Source organism: Helicoverpa zea, chromosome 1, assembly GCF_022581195.2.
Source record: "Helicoverpa zea isolate HzStark_Cry1AcR chromosome 1, ilHelZeax1.1, whole genome shotgun sequence".
NCBI classification, from domain to species: Eukaryota; Metazoa; Arthropoda; class Insecta; order Lepidoptera; family Noctuidae; genus Helicoverpa; species Helicoverpa zea.
The window spans coordinates 4330769-4353798 of record NC_061452.1 but is presented as its reverse complement, the minus strand read 5'-3'; the positions used below and the strand labels follow the sequence as shown (position 1 = coordinate 4353798).

General features: G+C 35.0%; 2 protein-coding genes across 2 annotated transcripts; one reads left to right on the top strand and one right to left on the bottom strand.

Annotated features, from left to right (window-relative positions):
• The first annotated feature begins 58 nt into the window (after positions 1 to 58).
• LOC124631785 (mediator of RNA polymerase II transcription subunit 30) lies at positions 59 to 7319 on the top strand. The gene is made up of 8 exons (XM_047166392.1): positions 59 to 246; positions 628 to 746; positions 1198 to 1264; positions 3561 to 3669; positions 4179 to 4251; positions 4373 to 4507; positions 6255 to 6386; positions 6987 to 7319. The coding sequence occupies exons 1-8, from the start codon at positions 126 to 128 to the stop codon at positions 7080 to 7082; spliced, it is 852 nt and encodes a 283-aa protein (XP_047022348.1). The 5' UTR covers positions 59 to 125; the 3' UTR covers positions 7083 to 7319.
• A 527-nt stretch (positions 7320 to 7846) lies between these two features.
• LOC124631794 lies at positions 7847 to 22225 on the bottom strand. The gene is made up of 2 exons (XM_047166401.1): positions 22050 to 22225; positions 7847 to 8349 (listed from the first exon to the last, which is right to left on the bottom strand). Exons 1-2 carry the CDS (start codon positions 22213 to 22215, stop codon positions 8036 to 8038), a joined length of 480 nt encoding a protein of 159 aa, XP_047022357.1. The 5' UTR covers positions 22216 to 22225; the 3' UTR covers positions 7847 to 8035.
• Positions 22226 to 23030: the final 805 nt, after the last annotated feature.

Here is a 23030-nt window from a genome sequence, read left to right as displayed (position 1 = left end):
CCTCATATATTGTATAGTTATTAGTAGTTTTGGTCAGTGGGTCGTCTTAGGGGCGGAGTTCTAAAGTAGTGCTCTGAATTTTCTATGAAAAGCGGTTTCTTTTATTGAGTAAATAAATTACAACAATGGCTGGTCAAGGGCATCAGTTTCCCGGGAACTTCCAAGGCAATGCTGCCGGCATGAGATCTGGTTTTGGCGGAGGACCCATGAGCGGACAGATGCAGTCTATGCCAAATCAGTTAGCAGGTAGACGGCATAAAACCTTTTTACTGCCATTACGAGATAAAGTTCCATGAAACTAAAGACAATGCTAGCACAAGGATAAGTCGAATAGCTTACTTTAAAACTATGCTGATGATGATACGGTTCGCGCCGTTAAATCCAGATAAGCACCAAAGCGGTGGTAGCAAGGCATCCAATGTAATGTAATATTCGGTTATTTTGTCTTGTGTTTGTATGTAACTATCCATATAGGATGCTGCTACACATTAGGTACATTTTTGTATACAGTGGTCAATCTACATAACATGTTTAGAATTAAAATATTACATGTTTAGTTCAATTTAATGTTGTTAAAATATTTAAGTACAATGTTCGTGTTGATTGTTGTTAATATTTATGTTGCAGGTGTGATGGGTGGGCCGATGGCTAACACAGGCGGTATGGTGGGCATGGGGAACCAAATGGTGCCGCCTTATGGAGCTACCATGCAGAATCAGATGGGAAACATGGGGATGGGACCACAGGTATGTAAAGTTTCTGTTTTTAACCTTTGCCAAGGCTGTTGTCAAACTGTCTATCTTTTACCAATATTTTTAGTCACTATGTAAATCAGCTTCTTCATGGTGGAAGAAATTTAAAAGAATCTTATTTCCATAGAAGACAGAATGCAACCGAGAGGAAGACCTAGGTAACTCTGCAGGGAGGACTTGGATAGCTTCCTCGTGGACTGGCCACAAAAAGGAACTGATTGAAATCTGGAGATGGAAGGCTACTTAGGAGAGCTTAGCCCAGCAGTGGGACGGGATAGATAAACTAAATAATAAAAATGTTTCTCACTGTAACTTTTGTGTTCTTTCTGTCCGATTTGAGTTAATTTAGATTTATAATGAATACATTTTAATGGTTCAGTTTTTGGATGATATAGGTAGTTACATTTAATGAGTTATTTTATAATTTGTTTCTGATTGTTTCCAGGGTATGGGCGTGGGAGTTACTGGAGGACCTGGTGCAGGCATGGGACCACAGAATGTTCAGCAAACAGGTATTTTTTTAATAACAAACAATATTCCCCAACTACATTTTTTATCACTAATAACACTAGTTTCCTAAGTAATTGTTGGCTGTTTACATGTTGTCCTGGTTGTACTAACTCTGGTATAGTAACTGGGTTTTGACAATATTAAATAAATGAACTATACAAATAGAAACACCATTAACAAGAAGAGAATTCCAAACTCTTATCTTTAAAAAAAATGTGCTTATGTTTTTGTAGATTCTAAGGCTAGCCGCACACACTCAATAATATTGTCAATGCAAGATTGTCAAAATCTTCATCAATAAAATGATCCCCGCACACTACACAATATTATTGTCAATTTTTCATGGTACAATCTGACTCAGTCGCTCCGCAGCTAGATTCATGTGCGCACGTTGTACATAATGGAAAGAAAGAAAAAAGTCGTTGCAATGAGTATTGCATAGGGAATGCAATCCCGATCCCGCGGGATCCCGATCTCGCGAGATCTCGTGTAATTTTTCGGGATCAATCCCGACGCATCATATGACGAGATCCCGTTCGAGATTGACGGGATTGGGCGGCAGTGGTCAGTGACGCAACACACACACAACCAAGTCCTTTTGCACCTGTATATACGTCCACGAGCTTAGAAAAATTAGAATCTACCATTAAAAAAGAAATGGATTTGCTTGAGTGTGGAGGAACAAGGGGGCGATTTTTGCAGTTTGCATATAATTGCTTCGCCACGCTGTTGCCAACCAGCGTTGAGTCGGAGAGGGCATTCTCAGCAGCGGGGTACATTGCAACGGACATTAGATGCCGTTTAGCAGATGAAACTATTAATACACTTTGTTTTTTAAGGAGTCATTTTCAAAATCACTCTTTTTACTAATTCCCTTGAAATAAGCTTATTGTTTTGATTACCTAATTTACCTACGTTAATTTCCTTACAACCTGATTATTATTTAGTTGGTAAGATTAAAGAATAAAGGTTTTTATTTTCTTTCGAGTAATATGTTATTTTAATTAACCTCACTATCACAAACAAGCAGTTATCAGACATACAGCTTTTTCAGTCATCTGAATTCAATTTTTTTTTAAATTAGACGGGATCCCGAAAATTCCGGGATCCCGCGGGATTGATATTTCTAATCCCGCGGGATCCCGAATTTGCAATCTCGAGTCGGGATTGCATTCCCTAGTATTGCATTAATTTTACTAACTAAAAAAAGGCAATCAAGAAAGAAACCATGGATTAAGGACTGGATGAGAAAAAAAGCTGAGTTAAATCACGTTAATCTAATAAATGAACTATGTATGTGTATTTTGCTGTTTGTTTTTGTAATAAATCCACTTTGATTTTGATTTGAAATCATCATCCTCCTCCGAGCCTTTTTCCCAAACTATGTTGGGGTCGGTTTCCAGTCTAACCGGATTCAGCTGAGCACCAGTGCTTTACAAGAAGCGACTGCCTATCTGACCTCCTCAATCCAGTTACCCGGGCAACCCGATACCCCTTGGTTAGACTGGTGTCAGACTTACTGGCTTCTGACTACCCGTAACGACTGTCAAGGATGTTCAATGACAGCCGGGACCTACAGTTTAACGTGCCATCCGAAACACAGTCATTGGTGTCTAAGATATACTTAGAAAGTACATACAAACTTAGAAAAGTTGCATTGGTACTTGCCTGACCTGGAATCGAACCCGCGCCCTCATACTCGAGAGGTTGGTTCTTTGCCCACTAGGCCACCACGACTTTATTGTATTTTGATTTGAAATAAAACAAATAAAATGATATAATTTTTTTTAGTAATGCAAGTGGTAATAAATTGTAGTCTTTATTTTAGTATATTCACAACTACTAGAAAGACTGAAAAAAAATTGAAAAATCTTCTTTTGGAGTATACTCGGTATGTACGTCGGCTTCAATTGTTATAAAATTAGAAGTTATATTATTATTTTGGTTATTTTCATTAAATATTGTGTCTTGTGGAACGAACGAACGAACGTCCGCCTGCCTTGAAATCTTTTCCTCAACTAAAATATTGAAGCGCGCCCGCACACGTCAATATGATTGACAATACCCCTGCCTCCCCCCGATATTGACGTGAAAAAATCTGAATTTCTGGATAATCTACAATATTATTGAACAATACCGCAATACAGGCCGCACACACACAATATTATTGACAATGCGTACTTTATTGACAATATTATTGAGTGTGTGCGGCTAGCCTAACATCTTCTGAATCTTTTCATCTATAATTCCCATACGTTAAAAGAAACAAATTCTAAATTCAAAATGTTGGTTTTGCAGGTGGCATGCAGACTGTAGCAGTGTCGAGCAACACCGCGCCACCGCCTGCGCAGCCCCCTGCCGCTCAACCACCACAAAACAAGGAGTTTAACACTGCTTCGCTGTGCAAGTGAGTACCACATTCAAGCAGAGTTAATAGGATAAGATCCATATAAAAAGAAAAGTACTTGTTTTACCTTTATTGGAGCCCAGAGACTTGACCTCCTACCTAGTTAATAGCTTTTGCATTCTTGTCCTCCAAGGCATGCGTAATTATGAACCATTTTTTTAACACGTTCGCGGACGCTACAAATTGAGATTGTGTACCAAAATGACACAGTAAATGTCCATACAAATTATACGACGTGTATTACGTAGCGTCCCATCGTAGCGTATCGTCGCAAGACATCATGACACAACCGAGCGCGGTATGCGCGCGGGACGTGTATACACGTTGCGCGTTAATTTCGAACGATGACGTTTAATCTCGTTCTGTCCACGTGTTAACAGACTTTCATAAGGAGTAGGTTCTCAATTCAAACTTATTTTTTTTTACATGGTTCAACAATCATGAAACTTATGTCAAGCCATGTTTCAAATTTTATCTGATTTTACCATTTATGTCTCATCCTTTTCCAGATTTGGTCAAGAGACAGTGCAAGATATTGTGAGCAGAACTCAAGACGTATTTCAGACACTAAAAGCCATACAAGTAAGTTCCCATTGATAGTAAAACTCTGACAGTAAAAAATAACATTTCAATGTTCTGCAACAGTAGGAAATTATAGTTTTATTAGTATAGGAACTTATTGAAATTTTGTTAAATTTTTCAGCCCCCAAATGGTACACATAACGGTGAAAATGCCAGCAATGATAAGAAAGCAAAAATGCAAGAACAGTTGCGCACAATCAGACTGTTGTTCAAGAGGCTGCGGTTGATCTATGAGAAATGTAACGAGACTTGCCAGGTACTTCATAAGATGTACTCTTATTTTATCATAATCATCCGATCCCTTATCTCCTGTTTATTTCGTCGTTTTTGACAAACTATGTTTTATGTTGTTATGATAAATAGTGTTTGTATGTACTATTTGCTCCCGCCACCAGTTTCACTCTCGTCTTGAGGGAACAACTTCCCATATCCGGATAAAAATTCTCTTCCTCAAGCTCTAGGGTGACTTTGCACCATATTTTATTTGGAACAGTAGTTTAGGCGTGAAAGCTGGACAGACAAACAGTGATACTTTCGAATTTAGTAAAGACTAGCTTCTGCCAGCGACTTCGTCCGCGTTAGATTCGGAGTTTGTGCAAAGAGAGGAAGAAATAATAATCACCAGCTTTTCGAATGATCTAAATCTATGCCTACCTAGCCTGTTACTACTTAGCTTTAACCACTAAGGCTGCACACGCGACGGAACTGCTCTGTTCCTATTGATCTTAGCGTGATGAAAAGTATCCTTTAACCTGCCCAGGAGTATGAAGAATATTTGTGCTAAGTTTCATTAAGCGTCGAGTAGTTTTTGTTTCCATAACGAACATACAGACAGAAAGACAGACAGACAGACAAAAATTTTACTGATTGCATTTTTGGCATCAGTATCGATCACTAATAGGGTATTTTAGTCTAGATGAGAAAAAAATTAAAAGTGTATTACAATGATTGTTTAGAGGAAAAGCAATCGGGAAATGTTAGTTTCACTTCGTAAGGTACATAAATATATTTTTTATTGCAGTTTAAAGTTTTTAGGTTTTTTTATCTGTCTTTGAACACTACGAAATGTCGCCGCCATGCTAATGACGTCATTACGGTAGTCAACAACTTTTAACCAAGTGTTTCTCATATTTATATCCACTGGTACTTGAATCCATAATTTGTCTGGTGTTTTTACACTAGTGTTCTCACATTCAGAAACAACACACCAACGATACGGAGCATAATTACTCATTATTAAAATTTTCAATACATATCAAAATATGTATTACTGACAGCTGTAGTTTGTTTTCTTACGTAATGACGTCATGACCAAAAAACAATCATGGCGTCCGTTGTGTGCCGCGTTTTCGCGAAATACGCGCGAAATTTGAAATTATGATAAAACAATTAATTTATATTCGTACATAACGTGAGAAAAAAAAATATTTTTAATTTTTTAGAGATATATTAAGACTAAAGAATTTATTTAAGATATATTTCAAAAATGCATGTAATACCCTATTACCCCCTGATAGATATTTTGGAAATATATTTAATGTACAGAATTGACCTCTCTACAGATTTATTATAAGTATAGATAATTACGTTATATCAATTTGTTATATGACGTTATGTTAATTTTATTAATTACTAGCTTCCGCCAGCGGCTGCGCCCGCGTATTGTGTTGATAAACATGTTAGTAACACATTTGTTCATAATACAAGCAGTATTTATATCATGTCAAAATGTAATGTGTCACTGTTTTTTTTTCCCAAATAAATAAAATAAAATAAAAAGTAGCCTAAGTGTTAATCCGGGGTTAACCTATCTACATTCCAAATTTCAATCAAATCGGTAAAGCCGTTTTTGCGTGATTGGATAACAAACATACATCCATACATTCTCACAAACTTTCACTTTTATAATATAAGTAGGATGTAGAATTTTATTTTAGTCATTTTGCAAGCTGTTTAGTACCCTGAGAAGTCAGTATATCAACTATTTTATTTTCATGTTATAGGGCATGGAGTACACCCACATGGAAAGTCTGATACCCTTGAAGGATGAAGCTGAAAACAAGGCGTTGGACGAAAGACGGAACACTGAATCATACAGGCTAGCTTTGGAAGAAAATAGAGAACTTACTGAGCAGGTACTATTATTATTATCTTTTATTTACTTTTATTAACACGCTTATATTAGCTTCACTTGTAACTATGTATGTAAGAAAATCTTGGAATCTTAATTTGACCCACTTCCCTTAGGGTCTTCAATTAGGATAAAATTTTGCACACGCTCTAAGTTCTGATGACAATACATGACTAGCTAAGAAGCGTAGCTAGCGTATTTTTTATGTTTAAAAACTATTACCTATTTATTACCCGTTCATCGGAGTACTAAAGTAACTGAAAACTTTGAGAAAAATTTAAAAAAAATTATCATCTTGAGGATCCAAGTTTCGTCTCCACTGGTTTAGCCGTTGCGCTTGAAGGCTTGTGTTGTATTGTTGCATTGGTAAGAAGGGAAGAATATAATTTATTAGCTTCCACCTTCGGATTCAACCTCGTTCCGTGAGAACGAATCTGCGTATCTACATAAAAGCCTTTAAGTCTTCCTTGGTAAATAAATAGCATATCTAACACAGAAATAATTTTTCTAATCAGACCGACCAGTAGTTTTTGAGATTAACGCTTTCAATCAAACTCTTCAGCTTAATAGTAAAAATAATAACGATTATTTTATTTGCTTCCAGGTGGTGCTGAAAAATAAACAGCTGAAAGAAGTCATAACTAACTTGAGGACTATTATATGGGAGATAAACGTTATGTTGACCATGAGAAGATCCTAACTTACGTAACAAATTAGCTGAAAAAATCATAGTAAAAGTACATACTTAGTGGCTGTTTATTCATGGCCAAGAAATATGAGAAAGAGAAGAAAACAACTTGATAATTATAATCCTTTACGAACTGTAATGTATCATTTTTATATGAAACTTTCTTGTAAATAAGGTATGTAAAGTAGGTTGTTTTGTATTATTTATAAGTAAAATATAAGGAAAAGTAATACTAAGAATAATTCCTAAGTTATTGTTTTATTCGCTTTTAGTTGTTCCCTGCGGTTTCACCAGCTTCCCGGGCAAGTTCATCCTCTAAATGGATAAAATATACCTAGGTTATGCCACTCATATATAGCGTAGCCTTCCAAGAGAGAAAATAATTTTCAAATCGGTTTGATAGTTTCGGAGCCTTTATGATATTAGTATTGATGTTGTCACAGCATGAAATCAAGTCCGTGGAAAATGCTATAGTAATATTTTTACGTATTATATTTAGCTACCTGAATCAGTTTGTTGCGTCTATAAGCAGATCAAATGGAATTATACAATCTGATTTGCCAGAAAGCATAGCTGTTGAAATGATTAAACTTCTATTACATTGACCTCGCCATTCTATGCCATTTAAAAAAAACAACTGACTGAAAAAAATAACCACGCCAATCCTACCTTGTTGAGCATCGGTCAAAGCAGGGTTATTATCAGTGGTAGCGAGTTCAAAACCGGTGTTCAGCCGTCCGCTAAGGACAGGATGCAATAAATAAATACACGACAAATAAAAATAAATTATTTACTTCAGTAAACTTTGAGAGTATTTAAATACAACATGGCAAACGGCTACACATTGAATTAATAAATAACATCAAATAAATAAAGCTAATGGCAAGCTTTTAGGAAACTGAGTATTCGAAATTTGATTGAGTAAAAATTAAAATTAACTTAACTAGGACTTAAGTACGTTTTATCTATCTACGTTCGATCGGTTTGGGGATGTCGGAGTTGGCTTTCTTTTTCTTTTCAAGCAGTTTCTTCTCGTAGGGGCGGCGATCTACGATGTCGTCCGCGGGGGCTGGGATATCATCAGGTTGGGGCTGGTCAGCTTGTTCTGGAGTTTCTGGGGATGCTTCCACTTGCTTGCTAGCACTTCTGCCTGAAGGCAGTTCATGGAAGGCCTCGGCCAAGTCCAGGTTGATCTCCTCGAGCGGCGTGTCGCCCGACCTGATATAGACTGGAACGTAGCCTGGCACTGGCGGCAGGAACTGCCATTTTGGACGGGCCTCTGGAATAGATAGTGTTTTGTTAGATCGAGATGTTAAAAGTCGAAAACAAGGATAACAGAATTAGAATCTGTCATCAGGGTGCTACACTAAGTTTGAGACAGGGGACACCTATATTTGTTCGGTTTGAACCGCTTTATGCATCAGGTCTGATCAGCCTGGGTGTTAAGTTTGATTAAATAATAGTGAGCCAGTTATTTAGGAGTCGGGATAACAGACTTGTTTAGCATTTGAACCCCTTATCTTCTAGTAGGTATAGCGTAATAACCTACTTCCTGAGGCTTGTCGCCTCAAGGCCAGTTTACAGTTCGATAGTAAAGCATTTTTTATCGTTGGCAATTTTCATAAGTAGGACATTCGATGCAGAAGTCCTATTGGTAGGTTTTTTATTTCAAATAAAATTCAGTTGGTTATTTTTATATCACGTTGCAACTTTGTGCGACTTTAAGACTGGACAAAGGAAACTAGTCCAAATAACGTAGACGATACCAAACTTAGTGCTTCTGAATGACCTCATTATCAGTTTTGTTTTGTCTTTCGCTGCAGACCATTCACAAGCGGAATGTACGGAGACCCCTATTAATTTATAAAATAAGTTTGACTAATAATGTTTTTTCAGCAATTATTAGGGGTTCGCAAACATTTGGGAGACTATCTCAAGAAGAATATGAAATAACACTAGCTTCCGAGAGTGGTTTCGCGGTCTTCCTGAAGGGACCTACGTAACTTCCGCCCCTCGTTAAAAAGCTATCAACTGCAAATGTTTCAGTAATATAAAGCATAGGGATTTATGTTCTTACAAACTATCGCGTTACTAATATTACCTACTTGGATAATGCTGACCACAAAGATTTTTAGATCCCTATAGCTACTGGCCTTATGGACCTATGGCCTACTGACCATCACTGCTGAGCATAACACCGTCATTTGTTAAAAATAATTATGAGCATGTTATTTAAATTATTAGATACCTTTTGTTTTTACACGCTTTTTATTAGCTTCACCTGTATGTTTGTATGTTTGTAGGTTTGTAACCGACTTCTTTGGGCGCGATTTTGACCCACTTTAAACGGCCAGATTTCGTTCAAACTTTGTAGATTTATTGAGGACCGATGACAATACACTAATTTGATAAAATTATTCCATTTTTAACCGACTTCCCAAAAAGGAGGAGGTTACACATACACATCGATTACTCCGAGGTTTATAGACCGATCTACGTGATTCTTTTTTTGTTCGACTCGGAATAGCTGCTAGTTGGTCCCATAGTCATCAGGTCAGGATCTGATGATGGAAACCCTGAGAAATCGAGGGCAACCTTCGAAAGTTGTAGGCATACATAGGGTAAAAACTTGACACTCAGGTGTACGCCTAAAAGCACTATTCAACTGTGAAGATTTGGAGCTGACCTGATGATGGAGACCAGAGAGGGTCCAGGGAACTCGACAACTGAATATGTAAACTACCTCGTGTTTGGGCTTAAATTATTTGTATTGACAAGACCTTTGCAACAGTGAAGGTTTGGAGCTGACCTGATGATGGAGACCAGAGAAAGTCGAGGGAACTCGACAACTGAATATGTAAACCTCGTGTTTGGGCTTAAATTATTTGTATTGACAAAACCTATGCAACAGTGAAGGTTGGGAGCTGACCTGATGATGGAGACCAGAGAAAGTCGAGGGAACTCGACAACTGAGTAAATAAACAAATAAACTGAATATGTAAAATACCTCGTTTGGACTTATATTCTTTGTATTGATGAGAACTTCCCACTTGTATGGATAGTGACAACTATTCGTAATATCACCCGTGTCGTCACGTTACGCACCAAATCCTCAACCATCAAGAGACCAACATCCAAAATATGTATTTTACCCGTAGTTGAATAAGTTTTATGTTTTACGCATGTTATTTTAGAAGAAATTTACACTTTACATATGTTTAAAATCAAGTAAGTATACAACAAATATTTACTACTTTACTTTTAGATCAAATGTACAAAATCACAATATTGTTAAATTGTCTTTCCATATCTATGTTAATTATTTTAAGATAATATTGTTATTCATATTTAAACTTAGTATAAGGTCAAATTGTTATATTTATTATGTATATATTCATTGTATATGAGTCATAATGTGTAAATTTTGTTCGAATTTAATGTATACAGTACAAGTGCAAATTATGTAGTTCAAATGTTTTTAAGTATAGTTCATCCTCAGTTCATTTTCGCCCACCAAGGACGTTCCTTCAGTAACGTCCTTGGTGGGCGGTATGTTTGCGACTAACATTGGAATGCTTCCTACTCGCTCGATAGATGGCGTTGTCGCGTTTAAATGCGCGCTATGGTTTCGTTACAAGCGATACTCTAAGACAAAATGTTTTTTTTTTTTTTTGTAAGACTTTACCCCTGGCTGGAGGCCTTAAGCTCTAGGCATCCACAGGGATTTGTCCGGTTAAGCAGTAAACAGCCTCCTAGGCTGAACTGCGAGATGCCATTCACAAACAAAAAAATGTAAGACTTTAATATACCAGTTTAGAACAGTGTACAGAGGAGGTTTTATTTATCATCACCCCATCTTGTGTACTAGTAGGTCAGCAGATCACCTAGTAGCTTAGCTAGGAAATAACAGTCGATAAGACAGGACTCGTTGTTAATTTTTATTTCCAATGTATAGATAATTATCTTTAGCCGTTTTCTCTAATATTGTCAAATTTTTGTATACTAAAGAGAATTTTAATTCTACAAAACAAATAATAGTTTAAAAAAAAACTAAATCTACTTTAAAAAAACAAAACAAAATAAAAAACAGAAAATGCAAAATATCTTGATTCCTTTAACTAACAAGGCTATAATACTAAAAATAGTTGCCAAAATAAGGCGAAAATTTTTTTTCGATCGTAAAGCACTCTCTGATTCTTCGCATCACGAGTCGTGCAATAGTTTAAAATTAAAAAGCTACTATAAATAATCCAAACTAAAAAGTAGAAAATAAATAATAGTTTAAAAAAAAAACTAAAAAACACGCTTTTTATAGAAAACCGAACTAAAAAATAGCAAATAAATTTTAATGAATTTAAATTAAGAAAATAGTGTTCAAAATTTCAATGAATATAAATTAATAATAGTGTGAATACAAAAAAAAATATTTAAAAAAGCGTGGGGTGCTTTTTAAGGTCATATCGAAATGAAAATCACTCTACTCATATCTGTCAATAAAATATTTATAACTATTGACACCATGCACCCCACGCTTTTTTAAATATTTTTTTTGTATTCACACTATTATTAATTTATATTCATTGAAATTTTGAACACTATTTTCTTAATTTAAATTCATTAAAATTTATTTGCTATTTTTTAGTTCGGTTTTTAACCCCCGACGCAAAAACGACGGGGTGTTATAAGTTTGACGTGTCTGTGTGTGTGTGTGTGTGTGTATGTGGCATCGTAGCTCCCAAACGGATGATCCGATTGTAATGCGGTTTTTTTTGTTTGAAAGGAATGTCATTCGGGAGTGTTCTTAGCTATGTTTGGTGGAAATCGGTTCAGGTCTTCAAGGTCATCAGCTCGTTTGATAGGTGTGATAGGAATGTTACACGCTCAGTTACTTGCAAGCATATGTGGGATCTGAAATTTGAAACACTAATGTCTTCTGGAACCACTGAGCTGGTCTGCTGTTAGGGCACGAAGATAGGAGACGTAACCCTGAACTGCCTTTTAGTAAACGCATCGAGTTAGGGCTCGTTGAATTTGTCTTGACGAGTCCTCTTCATGTTTCTAATTGACGAGAACCTGATGCTGGAAATGGGATGTGACGGATGAAACCCTGGAATGCCGGAATGAAACGGATAAACCGATTTATATTTTTGCTGAAAATCTAGTATGACCAAAGGTTAGTCTTTATTGTTTCTCAATCTGTGCAATTCTCCCAGAGCCAGTTTGTCATGAGGATTGTTAAACAGCTTCCTTTGGCCGAGATCAAATTAAATGAAAGAAGGAAAAATTAAGGAGCTCCTTCAAAAAGCGTGAAATAAAATTAAATTATAAATTTAAAAAAACCCCCGACCCAAAAAACTACGCAATTAAACCCTATAAAAAGCAAAAAATAACTTTAAACACTACGTAAGTACCAACTAAAGCATGTCAGACTAAACTAAATTTTGACGTGTCGGGGGACCGCTTTTTACCTTTAAAAATACTTACATAAATCAAATGATACCTACCTAATTACAACATTCGTATAAAAAAACACGTATGTAAACACAATTATATACAAAGTTATAAGTAGTTTATATAATGTAGTAGTATATAATTACTTCTAACGTTAGGCTAATAAATTAGAGCGGTCTCCCGACACGACAACATTTAGTTTAGTCTGACATGCTTTAGTTGGTACTTACGTAGTGTTTAAAGTTATTTTTTGCTTTTTATAGGGTTTAATTGCGTAGTTTTTTGGGTCGGGGGTTTTTTTAAATTTTCTATAAAAAGCGTGTTTTTTAGTTTTTTTTTAAACTATTATTTTTTACATATAAGCGATGCTATTTCTAACAGTTTCCTATTACTTCTGACCTCTAGAATATGATGGATGACATTGTTAATAGCGAAAAGTCATGACCGATTATACGTATAACAAATAACATATAATTTATAATTGGCATTATAAGTAAATGTGTGCTTTTTTATTTGATTCTTGAGACACAAGAGGCATCATCTTTTAATTTACAGCCAGTATTTTTTTATAGTTGTTTATATAAATGTGGCTTCGTGTGCGATGTGGTTCGTTTCTTGCCAAACGTTCTTCCGTGACAAGACAGTCGTGTTCTGCCTACGAAAATTAAGTAATATATTCTATTCACATCCACAAAACAGAACTAGTTATCGCACTCTAAAATCTACAGTCAATAATTTCCTATAAACTATCCCGGCAAAAACTGGAAGCAAAATTATATGAATCTGCTTGCATAGACAAGGATGGCGGGATATCACGCACTGCACTCTGAGATCGCATGCATCCGCGCATCGTAAATTTGCTAATACCTAGAGATAATGGCTAGGCCGGGGCTTGTTTAGGTCGCTTTGGCTCGGTCGTTCAACCTGACTATTAAATGCAGATGAAACCAGATATCATCTGCATATCGGCGTGCAGATAGGCCGTGCGAAGTCGAATTCACCTATTTCGTTTTGCTGCGAAAATTCAAGACGTTTTCATACAATAATTTTTGCTGAATTCATCCGTTTGAGTTTGAAGTTTATGATGATTAGAGATGACCTTTTTTATGATGAACCTAATTATTGGTATGGACAGTAAAGAGCTTTGTGCTAACATAATAGTTTCGTCTTCCACGAAACTTAGCAACAGTGATAAGAAATTTTCCCGCTAAAGATACCAAGTGCAAGATATCATAGAGTAACCTGTAAGTAAGGAGGTCACGAATGGTCACGATCCATCCACTTGAGCGTTTGACGTAGAGAAACGTTTCTCTAGATAACTACAGACGTACAGGGGCTCACGTTTGTACAATCTAGCAGCTTCGATTAGACAATTGCTGCAATTCAGTGCAATAAATAGATTTTCTGCGTAGTTTGATACCGATCTAGATCTGGGAGCTCTGAATTTCTGCACGTGTTTTGCTGTTTGAGTTTGACACAGTCGTATCTAGAGGTACAGTCTACTTATTCATCTTAATTATCAATACCATTTCTTTGTTTATTTAGAGGTGTCATGTGGTGGCTGTTTACTGAGAGTCAATGGGTTTGGAATTTCATGTTACTTAGGTAGTTCCAACCCTCAAAGCTGGAAGGTGTTTTTATTATGGTAGTGAGCCAGGAGCGTAGACATTTTCTGTCAAGCTAATCTGATAATTAAGGCATACCTACGTGTATTAAGTTACCCGTCCAAAGGCAGTCAACCCTGAGTTAAGGTCGTGGTAGGAACAGTGGTCAGATGATTTGCTATAAAGATCTGATAGATTAAAATTGAGCGTTATTCTTATTATTGTAATACGATATAAATAGTAGTGCAATTCAGAAATCCCCGTAATTGACATCTAAGGTTATCTGCTCAGTATTTTTTGTACTTTTCATATTTGCTAACAAGGCTATTGTGTTGTTAACTCTGTGTTTAATTGGTAAGAATTAAAAATATAAAATGCTTTACCAAGAAAAAAAATTGATGTTTGATTTTATATTGGTGATTAATCTTTACAATCAATGTTATTTGTGTGCCCAATAGGTAGAAGGTACCTTCGCTTCATGTTATGCTTCGAAACAGGCAGACAGAAGTACTTATTATTAATTCGAACTGATTGACATGACCTATGCAACTTTTTTTTCCACCACAATTTTATAATGTTTTGTTTGGCGTTAGAGGTTTTTATTAAAAACATTTATGATTTAACAATAAATAACACTATGAGGTCTGTTTCTTCAAAAATAACACGCGAATCTAACTTAGAATAGCTTGCTAGTAGTAAATGTTGTCTGTCCCTGCCTCAGCCTACTTGTCGCTTTTAAAATTGATTGCTCACATATTACCAGAGGTGGCTCAGTACATATGAGTATAACCGTTAAAATTACTTATAAAATGTTCTAACTACTACCAGTTTCTGTGTTAGCATCGCGGAGATGTGAATGTATGGGCGCAGCGGCTTTCTAACGGTCAGTCCATCTCACTCAAGGCTGCGTTTTTGCTTGTCAAAATGCTAACTGTACCTACTTCATTTGTCCAGTACGTTTCACCTAATAAATCTTGTGATATGTATCTATTTTGATCTTTAAGATCTTGTTAATAAGGTCCAGAATTTAATGGATGTTCTTCTTGAACTAGTGAAGGTGTCTCGTCCCATAAAGTTTTGAATATTTAGGCTTGCTTGACTAATGTAGTAAGTAAGTGTGTGTAAGTATGTAAAGTATTGGATGCATAATAAGTATAAATAGTAAAAGTAGTAAAAATCAATGCAGTTGGAGGTCTAGATTTCAAATTCATACAATTTTCCGTTATCCACAAAACGGTTATTTCTGTTTATTGTTAACCCGTATGCAAACAAAATATTATCAGTCTAGCATATTCAGACCGAAAACAAGTCGGCTAATACGCAGTTAAAACGTTTGAACTTAGGTAGATAGCAGGCATTTAACGGTCATACACATATTGCGCATTACATTTTTTTACAGAGATAGTAACAATTAATGAACGTTAGTATTAATTATAAATCGTTCCTCTTATAGCGGCAATCATAAAAGTCACGCGAGGTAAAATATTTCGCGATAAAAATAAATGGGCCAATTTATCGACCTTTAGTTAGAAAGAAGTACATATTTTTTATGCTGCGATAAGCCTTTTATGTTTTATAAAAAAATGTTTCGGTTATTGGAATTAGCTTGTAAATTCCACTTCGGACAGTCATACCACGCAGGAAGTCATAGGTACGTTTTCGGCAGAAATTCGTTCACTACTTAATAAAGCTAAGATATTTCAATTATTTTACATTGAAATTAATTAACAAAGTGAAATGCATCTAGTTTAGCTACATGACCACGAAAGTGGGTCAATGAAGAGTCAAGCCGCGGTTTTCTTATCTATATAAGTCTAAACAACTTTGAATATATGGCGAACATCCCGACATTCAGAACTACGCTTGATTAAGACACTAGTAGCGATTTATTTGTATGTGGAATTAAATCTAAAGGATCGATTAGTTGATGGATTGATCTATTGAGCTGTTGTTTTTGGAGATTAATGTTATCATTCATCATCTATCAATCATAGCTTAACTTGTGATCATTGTAGCATTGTAGCTACACTTTATCTTCAAATTATGACGATGGCTTATGGTAATAAGATCTTTAAATAAACGTTAAAAACACACTTTCTTCTCTACATTTCAAATTCAAATCCGAGAAAAGCGAATCCAACCGAAAGAAAGGCGTTAGACCTCTCTTCAACAATCGACAGAATTTCTAGAATAAAATACGTAGTTTAATGAACAACTAGACAGTATAAAAGCTATATGAAAGCTTTTAATCGCGACGGGACGTAATATCAGTGTCATTGTCCTGTCCAGTGGTGTGTAACCCACCGACTCGACCGGCCCAATCGTGTTTGTTTTTGCATTATTATAAAATTCCTTCCATAAACTCTTGAAGCTACACATTATTGCCATGTACACTCTCCATTGCTTTATAAGTTACGCAGCAATGAGCTTGCCTGCAACTTTCCTGATATTGTAAATGAACAACGGAATTATATCGCTTCCTCACCTGTCCACTATCATTACAGTTTTGCTTTTATAGTTTTTGTTTCTGGCAATTTTATTTTAACTACCTCTCTGGGTGGATCATTTTGGGCAGTGTGGTCATTCCTTGAATAAACCTTCTTGGGTCGATGATATCATTTTCTCGAGATTTCATTTTAATAAAACTCTTGCAAAAAATTACTTGTGGTTGAATGATTCATATTGATGAGCGATAAGTTTGCCTTTATTTTCATTTAATAAGCAAGGTCTTTTTTTTTTCATTTTCATGGGTACCCAGCTACCTATCTGTTTTGAGAGAGCACCAATTCGTGTCATTGGTCGAGCAGATAGTTTCACGGATATCAAGCAAGCAATACACAACCCGTTAGGAATGTCTTGTAATTGCGAACAACCATTTTATTTCTGTTTATCCGACATTAAAATTATGGGCAGTGCAGATGAGTCTAACTGTTCAAAAATACCTTAGATCGGTCAAGCGTTCGTAGGATTCCTTTGCTAGCCAATCGTTAAGGTAGATATACAATACATCCTCTTTTCTCGTTGCGAAGCCATTAGTAACTGGCCAGTTACTTTTGAATTAAAAATATTTTAATTACTCATACAGTTGTTCTTTTTCTAAATAGATGCTGGCATACGGTATGCGTTTTATTATTTTAATCATCTACCGTTTTACTTAACCGTCAAATCCGTAGCGGACCCCGATTGGGGTCTGAACATCAATGTCACCGTAAGCTCGGTTTAGACCCCAATCGGGGTCTGCGAATGAGTCATACACTTTCCTAATTATTTACGCTCATATTTATTTTCTTTCCAATCAAACCGTATTTGTGAGTACTAAATAAAATAACTAAATAAATTTAAACTATTTTGACGCATTCAAACCTTTCATATTTAGCATCCCTTTAGTAATATACCTTTTGAAAATCCAATCGTAATTACCGGGAATTCTGATCGAACTCGCCATGTTTGTTTACATTTGTTGTTTTTTTAAATTTGAAGACGCATAGACAAGATGGCGACGGTGATAGAAGTTTTGCATCGAATGATCCGATTCGTTAAAATAAAGAATCGATTTAATAATTTTATATTATTTGATATTATAATATTACTAAATTGCACTTTTGTATACTATAATCTGAAAATAAATTAGGAAAAGTAAAATGACTTTATTTATTTTGAAAAAATGCTAGAAAATCAGTGGTAGAAAATACGTTGTAGCCGGAATATTTTTTTTTTCGGTTTTTAGGATTTCTGAAGACCGCAAATTTTGAAGACTTATTTATTTTTTCGGGTGTTTTATGTACAGAATTCCTGTAGTCCTGCCAAACTTAATGGCGGTTCGTTACTTCCGACTTTTTAACTGAGCGGCAAAGCTATTTGACGAGAGCTGTAGTTAGGTGTAGTTATCGCAAAATTTTATGACGATTTTATTGTTTGAAAGGGCAAATAGGTAGTCGGAACTGCTACTCGCTGTTCATCGAAAGCTGGTCCAAGATGGAAGAAAGATGGCCGCCGCTGACTTATTTTTCTTTCCACAAATCTGTCAATACGGGTATCAAATAAATTGCATTGACTAGTAGAACAAGAAAGATTATTTTTGACCGACAAGCTATAAAGAAGCGCGGGGTCGCTACTCCCCGTCATCCGCCTCAGATCCTCAGAAGTCCTGCGGGATCATTAGGATCAAAAATATTAAGTCGATGCCTAGAGGAATGAAGCAATTTTTTTTCGCCACCAAAGGACAATGAGCGTTTTGATCTACCTCTCCTCTAGCATTAAGTAATACATCAATAGAAAGCTTATGTTATATAAAGTATTTTCTTGTACGGCGGCGATTGTCATTTGTTAGTATTTAGGGAGTTGGACCATGTTTAGTGAAATAATAACTATGTCTAAAATCTACTGTAGCTTCTTAAGTACTGACAATTTGTTAGAGGTATTTAAGTACGAAATGTTCGATTTAAAAAGGCCTTTCCAGTGATATATAATTAATTACTAGAGAAGGAATCTAAGGACTTGAAACTAACTATCGATAAAAAACCTTAAACATGTTCTAACATCTAAAGTACTAAGAATTGGTAAGTAGTATGTAAGTACAAAATGTAACGCTTAAAAAGACCTTTCAAATGATGTATGACTCATTACTAGAGGGGGAGTAGACCAACATTCAAACATCTCGCCCAATGTCCTTTACGCCGCACAATGGTGGCCGAATCATTGTTGTGACTCACGCACACAAAAACCACGGTCTGCTCCGATAAAACTTTCCTGAAAGACCGTTGATGCTATCCCCGCACCCCGCGCGCCATTCCGGCGCGCCATCTGAATTTTATTCGAAATTTAAAATTCAAAGGACTTATGGGACACCCAGTATAAAAATTTTACCTATGCTAAAAACTTTCATAAAACTTTAATATTTTTTCTTCACAACAAAAACAAATTGAACCTATAATTTAAAATTAAGAAATAAAATTGAAATAAGTTTCTATTAAAAAATATATATAAAATTGGTATTCGATTATTTATAATAAACATCCGATTTAGGTATCGAATGCACACCGCTGATTGAAAAAAAAAAATGTACTCTGTTCCAAACTCTACTTGACTTTGATCTTGTAAATTGTTCATTTTTATTGTGTATTTTATGTGCTGATTTTTTAGTTATGAATCATAAATAAGTGCACGAAATGTATTGCAACGGATTGAAAATGTTATAAATATGACGTTTGTGTTGTGTTTGAGAAAGTGATGCGATTATTTATTGGTAAGTTTTCACCAAATTTGAAATGCCTAACTTTTCGATAGACTTAGAAACACCGTAATTATTATCTATTTCTGAATTAACTGACCCCATTTGACCTTCGCACGTTGTTGTCAAATAAGTGAGCTCTAAAGTTATAGTTAAAATACTTCTGATCAGGCATTACGGACTTAGAATTTATGTGTTGAAAGTTAGTACAAATTTTTGAGTTCCATGTCGCGATTCAAAATATCCCGCCGAATCAACGGTAAAGTCATATGTCAAAACCTTGTCGAGCAGAGGGGTTAATTGCGTAGGCTACTATAAAATAATTAATCGGTACATTAACTTTTTGAGTGTATGAAGTAAACAAACAAGGTACAGTTTGTTAACCACGACCGACATGACACATAAACGTGAGTTACGCGTTAAAACCTTAAACTTTTTGGTTACAGTTCATTAATCAATTTGACTGTTCAATATCTAATTGGACAGCGTAGTTAATTAATAGTTTTATTCAATTAACTAGAATATGTACGATTTAATAGTTAATCTTGTTTTGTATTAATGGAAATTATTTTGGAGGAGCTACTTAAACGTAAATCGTCAAGATATAAAAGTGTTCGTAAGTAAGATAAATAAGTATTCTGCTGTATCTTATGAATTTCTAAAATGGGACAAAAACCATAACCCGAAAGTTTATGACAGTATGAACAATTTTTTAAGTACATATTTCGCGAAAACATATTTAATGGATATGAATGAATATAAGCGTTAATGCCCATTATATTATTCAGGAAAATAAGTCTGTAAAATATGAACGTTTAATATTACTCTTAGGCCTGGTTACTTGAATAGCATAAACTAGAATAGCAGTGATATTTATGTACTTATAGAAAAAAAATATAGATATCAATAACCGTCTTCAAGTTATTAACCGTGCATTCCAAACAATATCAAACGTCGCATTTCTTCAGTTGTGCTTTACAATCGTTAGAAGAATGCCATACCCACAATACCTACAATAAACTATTATTTATTGAATTATATCTATATTTATGTAAATAAAAAAAAACAAACTTACTAGCTTGTCTCACGATCGCGGAAAAGGATCATCGTGTCACGATTTGGCCCGACCTGATACTCTATGACTCAATGATGATCTCTGATAATAGGTACGTACCTATTATTAGTTAATACGTCGTGAACCGTTTTTGTTCTAACACTTAGTAATTTAATACAAGCTTTTTTTGCTCCACAAAATGTTTCGTTAAATTGATTACGGACTTATGAACAAAAAGCAACTGCGTAAGTATTAAATTTGAATTGAGATTTATGTTTCTTTAATAGTGCATACTCTATGTAACATGTTACATCATGAAGGTTTAATAGCCTATTAGAATAAATCGATTTCATGTATTGCAATGCTGTTGGCAAATTATAAAAGTGCATTGAACGTGTTTTTTTTAATTATATACTTTTTGATTTCTATTGTTACAGTGAGATATTTTTAATACATCTTTTGTTTGTGCCTTGATTAATTAATTTATAAAATCTAAATAATTATAACATTCATTATAAAATTAAAGGTAACTATACTTCGGCCGTTCAGAGAATGCGTTCCTGACACCTATCAGTTAGTCACGACTAGTGATGGGCACAACATAACACTGAGTTCGTTACCGTTCCTTCAAAATGAACCGCCGCATTATTTTAAGATTATTTTCGTTTTAAATTGGCGGAATCATTTGTTTTATATTTTAGTTATTTAAGTGGAAACCAAAAAAAGGTAATATTCATATAATAAAATTGTTTTATTTATTCTTTGTTACAAGTACATTGAATTGAATGTGCGAACAGAATATTAATCAGACTCCGATTTGCTTGAGGAGGTGGTGTCTTCATCATCATCTTCGCCTACATGTATAATTATATTATTATCAATAACAGTATCAATCCTGATATCTCGGTCTAACAAAAGCCGGGTAATCAAATAAAAACAGATCGAAAACACTTGAAAAACGTGGTCTATGCGCACGAAACGACAACGGACGACTGTTTTAGCGTCACAAAATGGCGGCCCATAACGCCATTTGGGGTTACCATTTTTAATCTAAGTATAAAAATGCGGTTTGGTCATAGTTTTATTTTTATATTTCATAAACGTTATAATTAAGTCTTATAGTCCATTATTTTCCAATTCTTAAAAAGAAAATCAAAACGTATTATTTTATATTATAACTGTATAAGAACAGATTACGATACTTGCCTGTTATTTTTAGCACAGCACTACAAAATATAAACCGCTGACATAACCTTGTAATAGCGCAGTATAGATTTAGAAAAATATTGTTTACCAAGTTATTTGACACTCAGTTTGGCACAAAATTATAACATTCATTGATTATTGATATAATAATGTTGTTTTAATGCTCCTCAATTGTTAAAACGGTAAACAACCAGCAAAAATATTTTTATCGTAACTGCAACGCCATTGCAAAGTTACGTCGTCAGTTCAATCGCGACGTGTCAGGAACGCATTCTCTGAATGGCCGAACTATAATTATATGAATCATTGAATATTTTCATATAGTGTAATTTTTTGCCAATTACTTTTGATAGAATCACTAAATCCACTTAATATATTTTTTTAATTAAATTAAAATAAATCACATAAACTAAAATTAAAAAAATAAAACTTACCAATAACAACACAGTAAACCACACAAAGAACTATCAGCGACTTGTACATTCTGAATTTGAATTTTTTATTCGAACAAAAAAAAAATGAATTTAAATTTTCGCGGTACACAGGTGGCGAGCTACGCGTTTGGCTGTGGGCTAGCGAGTGATGAGCGCGCGCTCTCATAACCGGATTAAAAAGGACTGCATACTGCCTACTGCAATACTTGCACTACTTAACACTAGATCACTTATAGTACGGCTATTGTTCGTGAGAAAGTTATAAGGGTTACTTTCTCCTGTATTTTTAAATGTTGTTCCATTTCTAGAATATTCTGTAGAGGGAGGTATTAGTTAGGTAATATTTTATTAGGGCCGTTACTTTAATATAGAGATCGGGTAAGTGTTCAGGCCGTAGCTTCATGGTTAAGAATGCGTAACAATAAAATAATTTCTGAAAAGAGGTTCAACTGATTCAGACGTAATGGTCGTTTTCCGAGTGACCTATTTTTGACCGACTTCCAAAAAAAGACGAGGTTTTCAATTCGACTGCGTTTTTTTACCAGTAAATGACGTAGGGTCTGAAAATAATGCGTTTATTGCTTGCGAAAATTAATAAAACCTTATTAACTAGCTCTCTATCCAGTTGATACTAATAACGTCACACATGCAGTAGATATCTATTGGGTCGCTGACCTATTGAGATCTTAGGTAACGCACATGATTTTATTATGATATGATATTATGGTCTTCTTAAATAACTGATCCGAGCAGGAGGGTGAGAAAAGCCACAATTTTTTGCTCTATTCGAAAAACTGATGAATTTTCAACCTTCTTGTTTTCTGAAGTCGATTGAAAAATATAAAATAGTTCTACTGAAAGATACTTAAATGTTTTTGTCGACTTCCTTTGTTTTTGTTTATTTACTTATTAGGGGTGATTTGCTTTTTGCAAATGGTATTTAATAATTGATCTAGTTATTAGAACTTACAGTCCCGAGCT